At 44.4% G+C, this 15,707-nt stretch overlaps 1 protein-coding gene across 1 annotated transcript in view; it reads right to left on the bottom strand.

Annotated features, from left to right (window-relative positions):
- Positions 1-15,707, bottom strand: part of RPS6KB1 (ribosomal protein S6 kinase B1) — a 104,738-nt gene that overhangs the window by 66,803 nt on the left and 22,228 nt on the right. The window contains exons 4-6 of the mRNA XM_082245710.1: positions 5,998-6,066; positions 1,961-2,108; positions 1,758-1,815 (exon numbers count right to left, since the gene is read on the bottom strand). Coding sequence (XP_082101836.1) covers positions 1,758-1,815; positions 1,961-2,108; positions 5,998-6,066 — 275 coding nt within the window. The remainder of the gene's footprint in view (positions 1-1,757; positions 1,816-1,960; positions 2,109-5,997; positions 6,067-15,707) is intronic.

Genomic DNA, 15,707 nt, shown 5'->3' with positions numbered 1-15,707 from the left:
GTCAACATTGAATCATTCAGAGATCCTCACTGAACTTCTGGAGAGAGTTTGCTGCACTGAAAGTAAAGGGGCTGAATAATTTTGCACGCCCAATTTTTCAGTTTATTTGTTAAAGTTTGAAATATCCAATAAATTTCGTTCCACTTCATGGATTGTGTCCCACTGGTTGTTGATTCTTCACAAAAAATTACAGTTTTATATCTTTATGTTTGAAGCCTGAAATGTGGCAAAAGGTTCGCAAAGTTCAAGAGGGCCGAATAATTTGGCAAGGATATATATATTATATATATATATATATATATATATATATATATATATATATATATATATATATATATTATATATATATTAGTGATGCACCGAAATTGTGGCCGAAAATGGCCTTATTCCATTTCGGCCGAAAATGGGTTAAATATGCCGATACTAAAGATGGCCGCCTCTGGCTGGCAGGCCCGCCTCCCTGTGATGTCACTACTACTGCGATCTGTGCATGAATGAACACACCAGGCGGGCGGGCGAGCGGCCGCTAATAGCTGTAACTATGTGAGCGCTTCACTTCCCTGTCAGGCATGTATCTCCGCTGACAAGGAAGTGAAGCGCTCACATAGTTATAGCTATTAGCGGCCGCTAGCCTGCCCGCCGTGTTAGTTCATTCATGCACAGATCGTAGTAGTGACATCACCGGGAGGCAGGCCGCCGGCCAGAGGCGCGTCTTTTGAAAGGAAGGACACAGGAGGACTGGAGCTGAGAGTAAGGAGATTGCATTGGGATTTTGAGGGACGCTGAGGCAGGGGGGGGGGGGGGGATGCTGAGGCGGGGGGGGGGGGGGGGGATGCTGAGGCGGGGGGGGGGGGGGGAGGGGAGGGATGCTGAGGCAGGGAGGGAGACTGAGGCGAGCTTACCAATGGTATTAGTATTTCGCAGCATGAGGGGGTTAATGTATTGCCACTGCTGGTCACTGATGCATTAGTGACCGACCAGTGGCAGTTAATTATATCCTTTGTGCTGCATTAGTGCAACCAGTAGCAGTGCAACCAGTGTTAATTAACACTGATACTGGTTGCACTAATGCAGCACAAAGGGGTTAATTAACTGCCACTGGTCGGTCACTAATGCATCAGTGACCAGCAGTGGCAATACATTAACCCCGTCATGCTGCATAATACAAATACCATTGGTAATTAAATTAACCACTATACTGCGACAGGGTGGCAGCTACAAGTGTACGCCTGCCTGTTTTTGGTGTATGCCCGTTCTAGCTATTTTATCTATATTATCGATGCCAAGGGCATCCTGCATTTTCGGTCCAGAATTTTCATTTTGGTGCATCCCATATATACACACACACACACACACACACACACACACACACACACACACACACACACACACACACATATATATATATATATATATATATATATACATACATACACACACACACACATACACACGCTGAGTTGCACTGATGTGATACAAGTTGCATTGATGTGAACAGGCATTTAATGCATTCTGTGCAACTCGGGTCACATGTGGGATCGCACTAGTGTGGACAGAGCGAAAAGGTTAGAATGTGGTTTGGTTAGTAACCTGTAACCCAGGCAGCCATGTCCTCCTCTTTCAAGGTCTCATACTTCTCAAAACTTTGTCTTTAAAGATGCACCTGACCCTTAACATATTTCTCTGCCATGAGAGACAATTTTAGAAAATTAAAAGTAAAAGAAAAATACATTTACAATTCATTGTACTTAACTCACCAAGCGGTATCTTCCATAAATATCCCTTCTCTTTCCAGCTGCATGAAGAGCTCCCCACCTGAGTTCAACACAGTCATTAATTTTAATATTCAGCATAAAAGTCTAAATTACTGTGGGGAATGAGGGGGTAAACAATACACTGGCAATGTAAATACAAGGAAAATAAACAGTAATCTTAGAGCTGAACTATTTGGAGAACTGACCACTAAGATACTCAAGAATGAGGTAGAGTTTTCCACCAGTCTGAAAGGCATAGATCAAATCCACAATGAAAGGATGCTTTACTTCTTCTAAGATATTCCGCTCAGCCTTTGTGTGTGCGGTGTCTTTTGCATTTCTTACAATCATAGCCTGGAGAAGAAGAAAAAAAAAAAAAATACAATTGATCAATCCAAACCTCCTAAACCTTCTGTATATATTGGGATACCTAAATTATCTAAATGGACTTTGCAACTTATCTTCTATCCAATTTCAGTTTTCACCGTTTTTAATTTAAAGAACACTTTGTGACCTGGCCATGAAGGACCCTTGATCAGGCACTTCCTGTTATGAAGTGACAAAACTCTGTCCTTTTCTCCTTCACCGTTACACTACCCCATGGGCTTCTCATTAAGACTGTATAGCCATTGCAGCACACGTTGCACAGACGTGGTCCAATGTTTGCATCATGTGAGCAATGCCATGCAGCCATCATTGAAGTTCATGTATGTAAACAGAGGCTGCAAGAGATCAGTAGCACAGATGTGCAGCAAATTAAAAAAAAAAGTGATTAAAAAAAATGGTAATACAGTTGGGATTTACTCAAGTAGACGAGGATCATTGTAAAATAAATCCTGACACACAATAAGAAATCTAATAGTTTTCTTATTGGTCCAATAGGTGGTCCAATAGGTCAAAATCATGTGAATCTGAGCCAATCTGTGTTAGCAGAAGAGCGATGCATATTGCTGAGCAATAGTCAACATTGGCGGTGACTTTGTAAACACAAAGTTATCAGCTGCCTTGCCAACAGTAAATAAGGACTTTGTAACTCCATCAGCACCTGCCTGTGCTGTGCATGGGGTCTGCCACCACTCCTATTACCAGCACTGGCTGGGCCACATGAGGATATATGGGTGCATTCTGCCACTGGCTGGCTCATACAACATGACAGGCAGCCTGAGGCACTCTCCCATCAACCTGTCTGCGGTTTATGGACAAAATGTACTCATTACACGAGCAGCGAAACAGAAGGCTGCAACTACAGCATGCAGGCTATGGAAGCCAAGTCAATTTTGATTCAAAGAGTGTCAGTTAGAAAGGCCATGCAAGCTTTTAAAAAAAAAAAAAAAAAAAAAAAAACAACCTCAATCTTTCCACACACTACAAAGTTCGTTTGGGCCAAGTTGGCCTGAACAAACTATGTCCCTCACTAACCTGTGAGGAGGCTGGATGTGTGGTTTAAACTGTATGTAGATGCATAGATGCAGCTACATACAGCATACCGCACTGTGTTCCGGATGCGAGCCAAGATTTCCTGCCCCATACCCAGGACACAGAAGAGTCTATTGCAGTGGCTCTCAGCCAATCAGAGAAATGTATTCTATTAATGAATATAAAGCTTCCTCTGATCATGTGACCTCTGATAAAATCCAGTGGACCAACACCAGCAGATGACATGGCTCCCCAAATCATCCCTGACTGTGGAAACTTCACATCGGACCTCATGCGACTTGGATTCTTTGCCTTTCCACTCTTCCACCAGACTCTGGGATGGGACCTTGATTTCCAAATCAAATGCAAAAATTTCCAGTCAGTGATGATTTTAGAATCCATGTAATCTGCTGGTGTTCGTCCACTGTGTTTTATCAAGTCCAAAGTTAGCACAACCCTCTACCAGGAAGTTCTAGAGCACTTCATGCTTCCCTCTGCTGACCAGCTTAATGGAGATGCTGATTTCATTTTCCACCAAGACTTTGAACCTGCCCACACTGCCAGAAGTACCAATAACTGGTTTAGCCCCGGTTCACACTTGTGCGTGTGCGGGGTTCGCATGTAATGTCGGAGCGCACTGCTCCGACATTACATGCGATCGGCTGTGCGGTGCGAGTTTAGCCATACAGTTTGTATGGCTAAATTCGCACCGCAGCCGCTCCAAACACGCACAGGGACCCTTTTTTCTAGCCGCATCAGGATCGGATCGCACAGCGGTTCACACTTGTGCGATCCGATCCTGTGCGAACTGCACGATCGCACTGCGATATGCGATCAAACTGGGGGTGTCGTTAGGATTACATTGACACCCCCAGCGTATCGCATATGGCAGTGTGAACTGCCGGGGGTGCGTGTGTGATGCGGGAACAGGCTGCGGATTCGCAGCCTTCCCGCACTCGCATAAATGTGAACCGAGCCTTACTGATCATGGTATCACTGTGCTTGATTGGCCAGCAAACTCACATGATCTAAACCCCATAGAGAATCTGTAGGCTATTGTCAAGAAGACGATGAGAGAGACCAGACCCAACAATGCAAACGAGCTGAAGGCCACTATAAAAACAACCTGCATACTATACTGTACATGGACACACTTTTCAGTATGCCAACATTTCTGTATTAGAAATCCTTTTTTATTGGTCTTATGTAATATTCTACTTTTCTGAGATACTGAATTTTGGGTTTTCACTAGCTGTTAAGCCATAATCATCAAAATTAAAAGAAAGAAATGCTTCAAATATATCACTCTGTGTATAACGCATCTATATAAAATATATATGAGTTTCACTTTTTGAATTGAATTACTGAAATAAACTTTGATATTTATCCTGTATATCCTTTCAATTAGGGTAAACATCATGCAGATAATTTAACCACTTGCCATTTATAAATGGCCTGGAGTCTGAGTGGTTAAAATTGCCATGCTGCTGGGATCATTTCAACTGGACTGTGAACAGAGTGGTTTACAATGAGTTTACAATGACCGGCTTTTCAGGAAAAGTGATCAAGGCGACGGTCATGCAGCTCGGATTACTTTTATTGGACTGTGAAGGGAGTGGTTCAAACAAGTTTAAAATCACCAGTTTTTCAGAAAAAGTGATCAAGCCGACTGTCGTGCTGCTCGGATCACTTTTACTAGTAAAACTAAGATAAAGGAAAAGATAAGGCCGCACACCACAACAGAACCAAAGCATTTAAAATATTTTATTTGTCACCGTGCCAGACAAAAAAACAGTGACACTGTTGACACGTTTCACAATTTGTGCTTTCTCATAACAGTAAGCACAAATTGCTTTTGTGTAACATGTCAGTCAGTGTTTCGGTCTTTTGTCTGGCACGGTGACAAAGGATTTAAAAGGCTTCAGTTCTGTTGTGGTGTGCAGCCATCTCTTTTCCTTTATCCACGTTATTGGAAGTGGCGAGCACCTGCAGCGGTGAGCAGCTTATTACTTGCCTGAGCGGTGTGCAAACTACAGTTGGACTTTATGCAGTAAAACTAAACCTGTTCTCTGATCTCCTCTGTCATAAATTAACCCGAAAGCGACAAGAAAATGATAACTTCCAGGTTCAGATCTGTCATTCCCCAGTTGCTGTGGTCAGAAAAGCAGCTCATCAAGTAAGATATGCATCTGATTAGCTGCAGTGAAGGGCAGAGGAGACATTAGGGGTTTTGTCAATGCCATCCCATTAAGGCTGGAGTAAGAAAATCTGCACCCTCCACAAAACTTTCCCAGGTTCAACTACCTCAAGATGATTATCAAAATTAGGAGCAAACAGAATCTGCATGTCTGCTCACTGGACAATAGGCAGTACCTTCTAAAAACCATAAGAGTGGCGCTATTCAAAACGTGTGCTATTGCGTATAATGGTACTGAAATAATGACTTAAGAATTCATCTATTCCGTAAACCATATACTCCCACAAAAGTGTTCAAATAATGTTGTGTAAGAAAAGTGAAAAATAAAGTGCTCAAAAAGTCCACGCTGTGTGGAGCCTGCCGCACTACTTTGGGGGAAATTTTGTATTACCGCAAAAGGAGGGGTGCTACCTACACGAGAAGAAGAATTCACACATTTTCATGGAGCACTTCCACAAATATTTTGTAAGCGCAGTATCAGGACAAAGTTCAAAGTACAGCCCTTATTAGATTGACATTTAAATTAAACTCAATATCCAAGTACTTTAAGTGGGACAATACAGAAGGTACTCAATACTTTTTAAACTTTGTATAGCAAAGAGCAAAAGCTGTAGTAAATCAAAGTTTTACCTTTTTTAGAACTTTCATGGCAAATATGTTTCCAGTATGAGCTCCAGCTACTTTTCTTACTTGAAAAACCTACACACAAAAGAACACATTTAGAAATGTTAACAGAAGACAAGTTATATCTCACACATACATATCGCACAGATATAACGTTCAACTTATAAAAACATGCAGTATTTTCATTACTTTTCATTATGTGTTTTTAATGTTTTTTCACCTCAATAAAGGAGTTATCCGATCAGCTGAACATATACATTTTTAAAATGTGCGAGGTTATTTTGAGTCAGAGGACACAGTACCTCAATCTCATGCTACAGATACACAACTATGAAGATGGAGGTACAGATATGCCTAGTCACATTCACATGGAACGTCTTCTGCTGTTTACTCATTTTTAAAGTGGTTTTAAATGCAAATTAGAAAAAAAAAAAAAAGCTTTCATTAATTAATGCATTTTAATGTAAACATACATACAGCTGTGACTGTACCTCAGAAAAAGGCTTCCTTAGGCCCCTTTCACACTTGTGCGACCTGAAAGCTGCACGACTTTGATGCGACTTGAAGCAATGATAGTGTAACCTTGAGGTCCATGGTTGCATCAAAGTCAGACCAAAGTTGTACTTTGAAGTCGCACAAATATGAATGGCACTCATTGGAAATCATAAGGTACAACTTGTCATGCGACTTTGCAGTCACAAGTTGCACAGGTGTGAAAGGGGCCTTAGCTAGTATCAGCTCTCCTAAAACTGTGGGTCTTTGGGCATGGCTTAGGACTGGAAAATAGGCAGAGACGTGAAATCCCATAGTCCCCCAGTTATACACACCCACAAGCCTCAGCTCAAGAACATGCACAGCTACCAGACATCTGTGTGCCTGTGGGCAAGTCTCCTGAGTACATCCGAGGGAATATACAGGTGCCAGTGACTGTGTCAACTATGCCAATGACAATAGTGAGTGTTGGGGCAAGCGGATAAGAGTCATATAATGCTCCTACCACTAAGGCAAACAGCAAATCTGGAGAAAACTGGTAGGAATAGGAAGGGGGTAATAGAAAAACCATGCTAGGAATCTTGAAGCCTAAAGTGACTGGGAAACATTCTCATGTAAACTCTGTAAACAGCCATTTACAAGCTAGGTTCTGGGAATAGAGCAGGACAATAATCAGCTGTCAGCAGACTTAATTGGTAACTAAAGGGTTAATGAAGTGATGCCGATATATAGCACAGATCATTGGTGCTGCATCAGCAGCTGTAAGTGCTGGAGATTGGAGTCTATCAGGAGCTTGATCTTGTAAAGAAAGAGAGCAGCAGGGAGAGGATGCCCCCCCCCCTCCCTCCTTTGCAGTGTATTAAACAGAGGCTCGTGCTGGTGTGGTCTTCAGCACAGCCTGCCACTCACAGGAGAAAGGGAGTGGCATCCCCATTTTTTTTCCTGGTGTCAGGTTTATTCTGTTCTGAAGAGCAGGGAGGATTTCTAAAGAAGGGGCTTGCTTCAAGATACCAGACTAAGCTCAAATGATTAGTATAGGTAATATCTATTCAATCATATGATTAAACTGACTTGCGTTTTTCAGGTTTGCAACCAACCAAAAGAGGAATTGCATTAGGGCTGAAACTAATCGATTAATTGACAGCTAATCGATTACGAAAAAAGTCGTCAACTATTTTCATAATCGATTAGTTAGCCTGCATTCAGAATGCATTATCAGGAAATACAGTGATGCACACATACAGCTCAGCACATCCTCCATACATGTCAGTATACACAGTGCAGCACACATTTAGCTCAGCATACACAGTGGAGCACACGTACAGCTCAGTACATCCCACCCCCCCCCCCATACATGTCAGTATACACAGTGCAGCACACCTACAGCTAAGTACACCCTCCCATACATGTCAGTATACATAGTGCAGCACACCTACAGCTCAGTACACCCTCCATACATGTCATTATACATAGTGCAGCGCACGTACAGCTCAGTACACCCTCCATTAGACATGGGTTAGGGTGTGTTTGGGATCCCACCTGCCCGATCCCGCCAGGAAGCTGACACTACTAATTACAGACAGTAAGACATTTCCCGATCTGCGCAGCTGCGGATCGGGATCTGTCTCAGTGCCGGCGGGATCCTGAACGAGCCCATTCCTAGCCTCCATACATGTCAGTATACACGGCAGCACATACACAGCTAGCACACCATCCATACATGTCAGTAAGCTTGTGAATGTGTGAGGAGCAATGCCTCATGGGACATGTAGTCCCATACCTTGCTATAAGGGGACTCGATATTACTTTGCGGCTTGCTATAAGGGCACACTTAAGTACTCCCCGATATCAATTACCGATACCCATTTTTATTGTCGTGACAGTTTTTGTTTTTAGACTAATGAAAAACGATTACCGTTTCTATACGGTTATGAAGAACAGTTCTTCTGTGACTGAAATTGAGCTACTTCAGCGTGATTTCAAAGCCGCAGATCAGTGTAATTTGGACCTCCTTGCAAACCTCATATCTTCAACGGACTCTCTGGCAATTACCCTCTCCTTGGATGTTAGGGGAGGACTGTGCTCATCTACTCTGCTTCATTTAAGTGCTGCTTAGCTAAATGGTTAAATGAATAACTCTTTACAGCTTAATATCTGCAGGCTTTTGCTTCTGGTATGAATGGCATTTGTGCCTGCTTGTATATCTGGTTAACCCTTCATAGCTACCTGGGACTATATGGCTAATGCTGCCTTCGGACATAAAGAAAAGTGTAATTTCTGATTATAGATCAGTCTGGATTTTATTGCCGATCCTACTGACTACATTTAAGACTGACTGATTTCTTTTTTTTTTTTTTCTCGTCTGTGTCCATTTCACTACATGTCTATTCAGAGTAAACAGTGCAAAATGCTGAAGAGGCCAATGATTCTGCCATGCCTCATTATGATCTATCCAATCTCTGCTGTACCTGCTCCATCAGCCCTCGTCTATATTCCACCCACTGATGCACGCGCTTTCTCCGTGTATGTTAAGGTGTGCAGGACAGGTGAAAATTTGGAGTACATGCACACTAGAGGCTGGGAAATTGGCGAGATTAAACACCACCTCTCCCCTTGAGAATTGCCCCCTCTGCTGCTCTGAGTCTCTGATTAAAAAAAAGACTGCCACTCCTCTAAAAAGCAATCAACACAGATTTATTTTCAGAAACAAATGGCAGGCAGTGAGCAGGCAATAGGTCACCATAAATACTGCAGCACAGACCCTTTTATTTGAATAGGTTTCGTTCAGTAGTACCGTAGTGGGCTGTAATTCTTGAGAGTAGGTGCATAAAAGATGGCAGGCTTATAGGGGCTCCAGTGCATTACTTTGCCCAGGGTCCTATGATGCTACTAAGGTGGCCATGGATGTGTGGGCGGGAAGTTTAAATCCCAACAGCCAGAAAACCTGGCTTCAAACTTTTTTAGCTGGCTCCTAGATTCAAAGCAAATTTGTCAAGCCCTGCCTAAAAAAGGTACTCAGTTGAGTTATAAGCAGTGTAAGAAGAATTACAACTCCACAGAGGGGTGGGTGCTGTGTCCATCACTGATCAGAGAAATAGATTTTAAGGTAAGTCAAAAATCCCATTTTCTCTTTCGTTCATTGACAGACAAAGCTCGTGATCTTCTTAACCATTGGGACGTCCCAAAAGCAGTGTTAAACTTGAGGGGTGGGAACAGCCAAAAATAAACTTCCAAGGATAACTAACTATAGCTCAGCCAAAACAACTGGAGATCACCTGAAAAAAATATACCTTCAAAGAGGACCAGGTCCTCTAAACAGCAGCCTGCAAAAACCTTGCGGTCAAAGGAAGCATCCACCGATGCCAACATACCCACTTTATAGAACTTTGTAAAAGTGTGCACTGACGACCAGGAGGCCGCCCTGCAAACCTACATCACTTACGCCCGATGGCGGAAGTCCCAGGAGGCACTGAGCGCCCGCGTAGAATGCGCCTTGACAGGGAAAGGAGGAATCCGATCCTGGATGCGATAGACCTGAACCACCTTCTGTCTGATCCATCTGGAAATGGTCGCAAACGAAGCAGACAACCCTTTCCAAGACTCATCCGTGGGCAAAAATAGTGAGTCTGACTTCCTAAAAGACTCTGTAGCTTCCACCAGGTACACCCCAATTGCTCAGACCACATCCAAGGCATGCAAAGCAATTTCCTTCAGATGTTTTGGCCTAGGACACAGGGAAGGCAACACAATGTCTTCATTTTGAACGACAGGATAATGCCACCAATTCCGACACCCTGCGCGCAGGAGGTGATAGCCACCAAAAAAGGCCACCTTCAGGGACAGCGAAAGCAGGGGAATCGCCTAAAAGGATTCTCAAAAAGGAGGCTTCTGGCAGACACCAAATTAAGTATCCAAGGCAGCAACAGAGACCGCACTGGAGGGGTCAAGTGCCCAACTCCCTGAAGAAAAGTACATACCAGAGAGTATGTGGCCAAGGGCCGTTGAAAAGACCACTACGGCCGACACCTGACCCTTGATAGTACTCAAGGCCAGTTTCTGCTCAACCCCCGTTGAAGGAAGGTCAAGACCTGAGCCACCGAAAGAGAGAGTGAGGATGAACCCCAAGAGAGACACACCACGCAATGCATGTCTTCCACGTACGATGGTAGCTCTTTCTAGCTTTTACCAGCGTTGGAATCACCAACTCAGACAAAACCTCTATCCATCAGCACTTGGCCTTCAACTGCCAAGCCAGAAACTGTAAAGAGGATGGAAGATCGGTCCTTTGAACAGCAGATCCTTCCTGAGAGGTAGCTTCCAACGTTTGCATCAGCCGCACCAGATTGGCATACCAAGTCCAGCGAGGCAAGTCCGGGGCCACCAAGATGATCGGAATCCCTTCTGCCTCGATCCTGCATAGAATTCTTGGCAGAAGCTTGCCAGGAAGGGAAGTCGTATATCAGACAATACTGACCCCACTGAGGCCACCAGCACAATCTGTGGCACCCGCCAGAGGATCCCGTGACTAAGCCACAAACCTCTGCACCGTTCTGTTGAGCCGAGACGCCAACAGATCCACCGCTGGGAATGCCCCATCGGAGACCCAACTGATGAAACACCTCCGGATGAAGGAACCACTCCCCTTGGTCCAACGCCTGCTAGTTTTCCACCCCTGGACAGTGTACGGTGGAGAGGGCTGGAACAAACTGTTCTGCTCGTCTTAGAACGCTGGCTACCTCCAGAGCCGCCAGGACACTTCTTGTGCCCCCCCAGTGATTGACATAAGCCACAGCCGTGGCATTGTCCGATTGAATGCGAACTGGACATCCCCGGTGACAATCCGTCCAATATTCTAGGCACAGTCTGAATGCTGAGTTCCAAAACATTGATCGGTAGTCTGGACTCTTCCAGTGTCCAGATCCCCTGAGCAGAATTTTTGCCGAGGACGCCTCACCAGCCGGACAGGCTGGTATCATTGGTGACCACTGTTCAATACAAGATGAGGAAGGATTTGCCCAGCTAAAGCACTGGAGAACAAAGCCACCATATCAGGGACTCTTTCATTCCCTGGCTCAGCCGGATCCGATTGTCCAGACTGCATACTCTTGTCCCATTTGACCAGAATCTCCCTTGCAGGGACCTCGTATGGAACTGTGCAAATGGAACTGCCTCAAAAAAGGTAGACACCATCAGGCCCAGCAGCCACATGCAAGTCCGGACGGATGACTATGTGCTGGACAGCAGGAAACAAATTGCAGCCTGCAGTTTCTGAAGTTTGTCCAGGAGGAAGGAGCACTCTGGTCAAGGCCAAGTCCAGAATCAGACCCAGATAGCCCAAGCTTTGTGGACAGAACCATTCACAGAAAATTCAGAATACAGCTAAACTCCCTCAAAGGTCGTATGGCAATTTTCAGGTTTTCCACCAGAGCAGTAGAAGACTCCACTCACAGAAGGAGGTCGTCCAAGTAGCCCACTACCGCGATCCCCCATTGGCGTAACAATGATAGCACCGGGGCAAACACTTTCATGAACACCCAAGGAGCGGAGGTGAGACCAAAGGGTAACGCCACAAACTGATCTTGCTCCTCTCCCACGGCAAAGCAGAGGAAGCGCTGGTGACCGACACATATTTGAATATGAAGGTAAGCGTCCTTGCTGTCGATGGATGCAAAAAAATACCCAGATTCAGGGAAGCCACCACAGTGCAAATGGACTCCCTTCTGAACTTTTGCACCTGCACAAAGCAGTTCAGCCCCTTGAGGTCCAGAATTAGATGCACCCTGCCTTCCTTCCCGGGGACTGTAAAGAGATTTGAGTAAAAACCCCAGAAAATTAGGAACCGTGACAATCACCCTTTGAAGTAAAAGGTCTTGCACGGCCCCAAGAAGAGCCTGGGGACCGTCGCACGTTGGAAGAAAGAACCTTACCGGAGGCTAAGAATGACACTCGATCTTGTAGCCGGACCTTTTGACTTTGTGGACCCACTTGTCTTGTACCAGGGAAGTCCACGGGTCCATAAACAAGCAAAGATGTTCCCCCACCCCAGATACGGGTGAGGGCGCACCTTCCTCCGGAAGGGGCCTTGTCCGCTTGGATCCTCCAGAGGCAGCCCCGAAGGGCTTCGATCCCTTGTCAGTCGACCCTAAGGAATGAAAAATAAAAACTTATGAGCCAAGGAGGGGGGCTCACTTCTACGACGAGGGTCCTTGCCCTTAGTAGCCTGTGGAAGAAAGGTACTCTTACCCCCTTGTGAGACCTTTATGATGTCATCAAGGGTAGCAAACATATTTCTTTGAAAGGGATGATCAGTCAAGGCCTTTTTAGAAGTCTGATCCGCAGACCAGCATTTAAGCCAAAAGACACGCCATAGGAACACTGCCAAAACAGAGCCGAGCCACTAGGGAAGCCCCATCCAAAGAGGCATCAAAGAAAACCTGCAGCCCCTGGACAAGCTGGTCCGCCAGCTTAGCAATGGCAGGGAGGAGCTACTCCCCTTCCAGGTCACGGCACAAAATCTTAGCCCATTGGGTCAGAGTCTGCGACAAAAGAGGAATATTGAATATCGGCCTCAGTGACGAACCAAGCAGGGTGTACAAATTGCGGGCCACAGCAGTGAAAACAGTCCACTTCTTAATAGGGGTATCGCCTAGCAAGGGACCCCAAGGGAACGCTTTGTTTGCCAACACTCTTTAGTGACAATTCTGTCAAATAAGAGGGGAAAAGGGAACACCTTTGCCGCTCTGGGTGGCTTGAGTGCGCCAAAGGAAACCTGCGCCTCCATCGCAGCTGCGTCCTCTAACTTTGAGTCTCAAGCACAGATACAATCAGTGCATCCACCAGCGCCTTTTCATGCGCGGTTGCAGAAATGGAGGAATCCTCCTATTTGAGGATTCAGGGCGGGTGGTCGCAGACCCAGCAAGGTGACCCACGTCCACGGTGGCTGAATCAGATTCAGGATCTGATGAGACAGATGAGGCAGGGGAAAGCTGGGGGACACTTTATGCCAAAAAGTCGCCCAAAAGCAACCTCCACCCTGGAGGCAAAGGACTCCAGGCCTGCCGTCAGTACACCGATGGATGGATGGGACCCGGAGGGCCCGTAGCCCCAGAGACGAGGCAGGTGGGGAGTGACCAGATGGACCCCGCAAAAAAAGTATAAAACACTACTAAGGTACAACCCCACCACTTTGGCAACACCCGATTGCCAGTCACAGAGCCTGAATCAATCCACAGCAGAGAGGGAGAGGACCCCACCAGACACACCAACCCGCAGAAAACAGGCACCGTAACCACCAGGAGAATCTGCACTGCACGAGCGGCAATCAGGAAACAAAAGGATCCAGGAGTCAGCACCAGGGGATGAGGAGGAGCTCCCACCACCGAAAACTCCACCCAGAAGGCTCCACATACATGGCCGCTGCTGTTTTCTTTGGCAGACCACCGCAAAATGGCAACCAGACTATACAAACACGGCCGCCGTGCATTGCAGCACAAGGTTAAAACAAAATGGCAGACCCAGGAGGGATCCCTAGGCCTCAAAGACAGGCCCAGGCAGGACTGGGGGCTCTGGTAGGAGCCCCCACCAGGTAGAGTCTTATTTTAAGCACTCTCAAGTAGCACACTTTACTCCCCTGGATGCCAGTAGCAAGAAAGGATACCTTATAAGCTCAAAACCATTACTTGGAAATTGCTGAGGATTTAGACATTCTCCCTGCTGCCATGTGACAGTGCTGCGTGCCCAAACAGCCAATAACTAAGCACCAGTGCAGTTATGTGGAAAGAAGGGGAGCAAACGGAAGCCAAGTATATGCAGCCGGTGAGGGAGCAGTTAAGTGAACTTCCATGAGTAAAGTACACACTCAATTTAAAGTGCTACATTGCTACTTTGTGTAATAACAGGGGAGTATAGCACCCTAGCAGGCTAGACATTGTGTATTTGTTAAAATATTTCCAACCTTCTATACTTTTTTTTTTTTTTTTTTAACTTTTGGGGACAGTGGAAAGGACTAGAACTTTCTTTCATTGTTGTCTGTGTCCCTGGAGAGTTCTCCTCACTTCCAGTATGACACCAGAATGAATGGACAAATCTCCTTCCTTCTATTTTGATGGGTGTTCAAAAGAACGGGAAATGAGGGGAAATTTCCACCAAAGGGGTACAGACCGCAATAACAAAATTACTAGTACTGTAGAAGGTTATTGGTAAAAAGGATCTTTACAGTCCACCTTGGTATAGTCAGAATTTTGGCAATTAACCACATAAAGCAACAGGGATCAAGGGCCAGACTTGTTTGACAACAAAAGTTAAAAAAAAAAAAAAATCAAGTTGGCTTTCGTACACCTAAAACGTAAATGTGTGCATGCATACAAAGACAATGACTGCGTCACGCATTGTTGCCAATACTAGAGTGAAAGCAAGAATTCTAAGGTCATTCCTTACTATTAACTTTAAATTGATGAGCCTTTAAAGGATTTTGCAGCCTTCCACAATTTTGGCTCTTTATAAACAGTATTTACTATACAATTTAATATACAATTACTCAATGCAATCACTTTTTTTATAAAAAAAAAAAAGGGGGGGGGGGGTTAAATTAATTTTAGTGCACAAAAAAAAAAAAAAAAAAAAAATTTCCTGTATTTTTTTTCCAAAAAAGAAATTAAGAACAGTAACAGGTAAACTGCACATAGGATAACCTTGCAGGGGAGAGGGGCGGTGAGAGAAATTGTTTATTGATGGGGGGTTTTTTTTTCCTTTTTAAAGAGTGTTGTTGTTTGTACATTTCACACTGTGTTGGGCTAGTGTTGTGTAATCTGTTTTATAAAATGAATAAACATATAAAAAAAAAAAAAAAACGAGCAGTAACGGAAATATCCTGTGATATAAAACATTTTAACTGCAATTTTATTTTACAGGACCTCTGGTTTCCAAAAGTATATATTATTTTTGGGGTTGGAAGTAATCATCAGGTGTAAAATATCTGTATTAACGTGTGCAACAAAAAAAATTTGGTAGAAAACTAAAGATGTGCTTGCTCATACAATAGTTTAAATTAATATCTCCTATAATCCTGCTTTTTTAAACCTTTGAAGTAGTTAATTCCAAAACACATTTAATTTTAGGTTCACTGAAATGAACAAAATGGTAATAAAAATACAAAAAAAAAAAAAAACGACCTAATGGGTATAAAGAAGCAACCTCCAAGCCCTTGTTGTTCTGGCCAAATCACA

This window comes from Pelophylax lessonae (genome assembly GCF_965119305.1).
Source record: "Pelophylax lessonae genome assembly, chromosome: 2".
In the NCBI taxonomy this organism is placed as follows: domain Eukaryota; kingdom Metazoa; phylum Chordata; class Amphibia; order Anura; family Ranidae; genus Pelophylax; species Pelophylax lessonae.
This window is presented reverse-complemented; position numbering and strand designations above follow the sequence as displayed.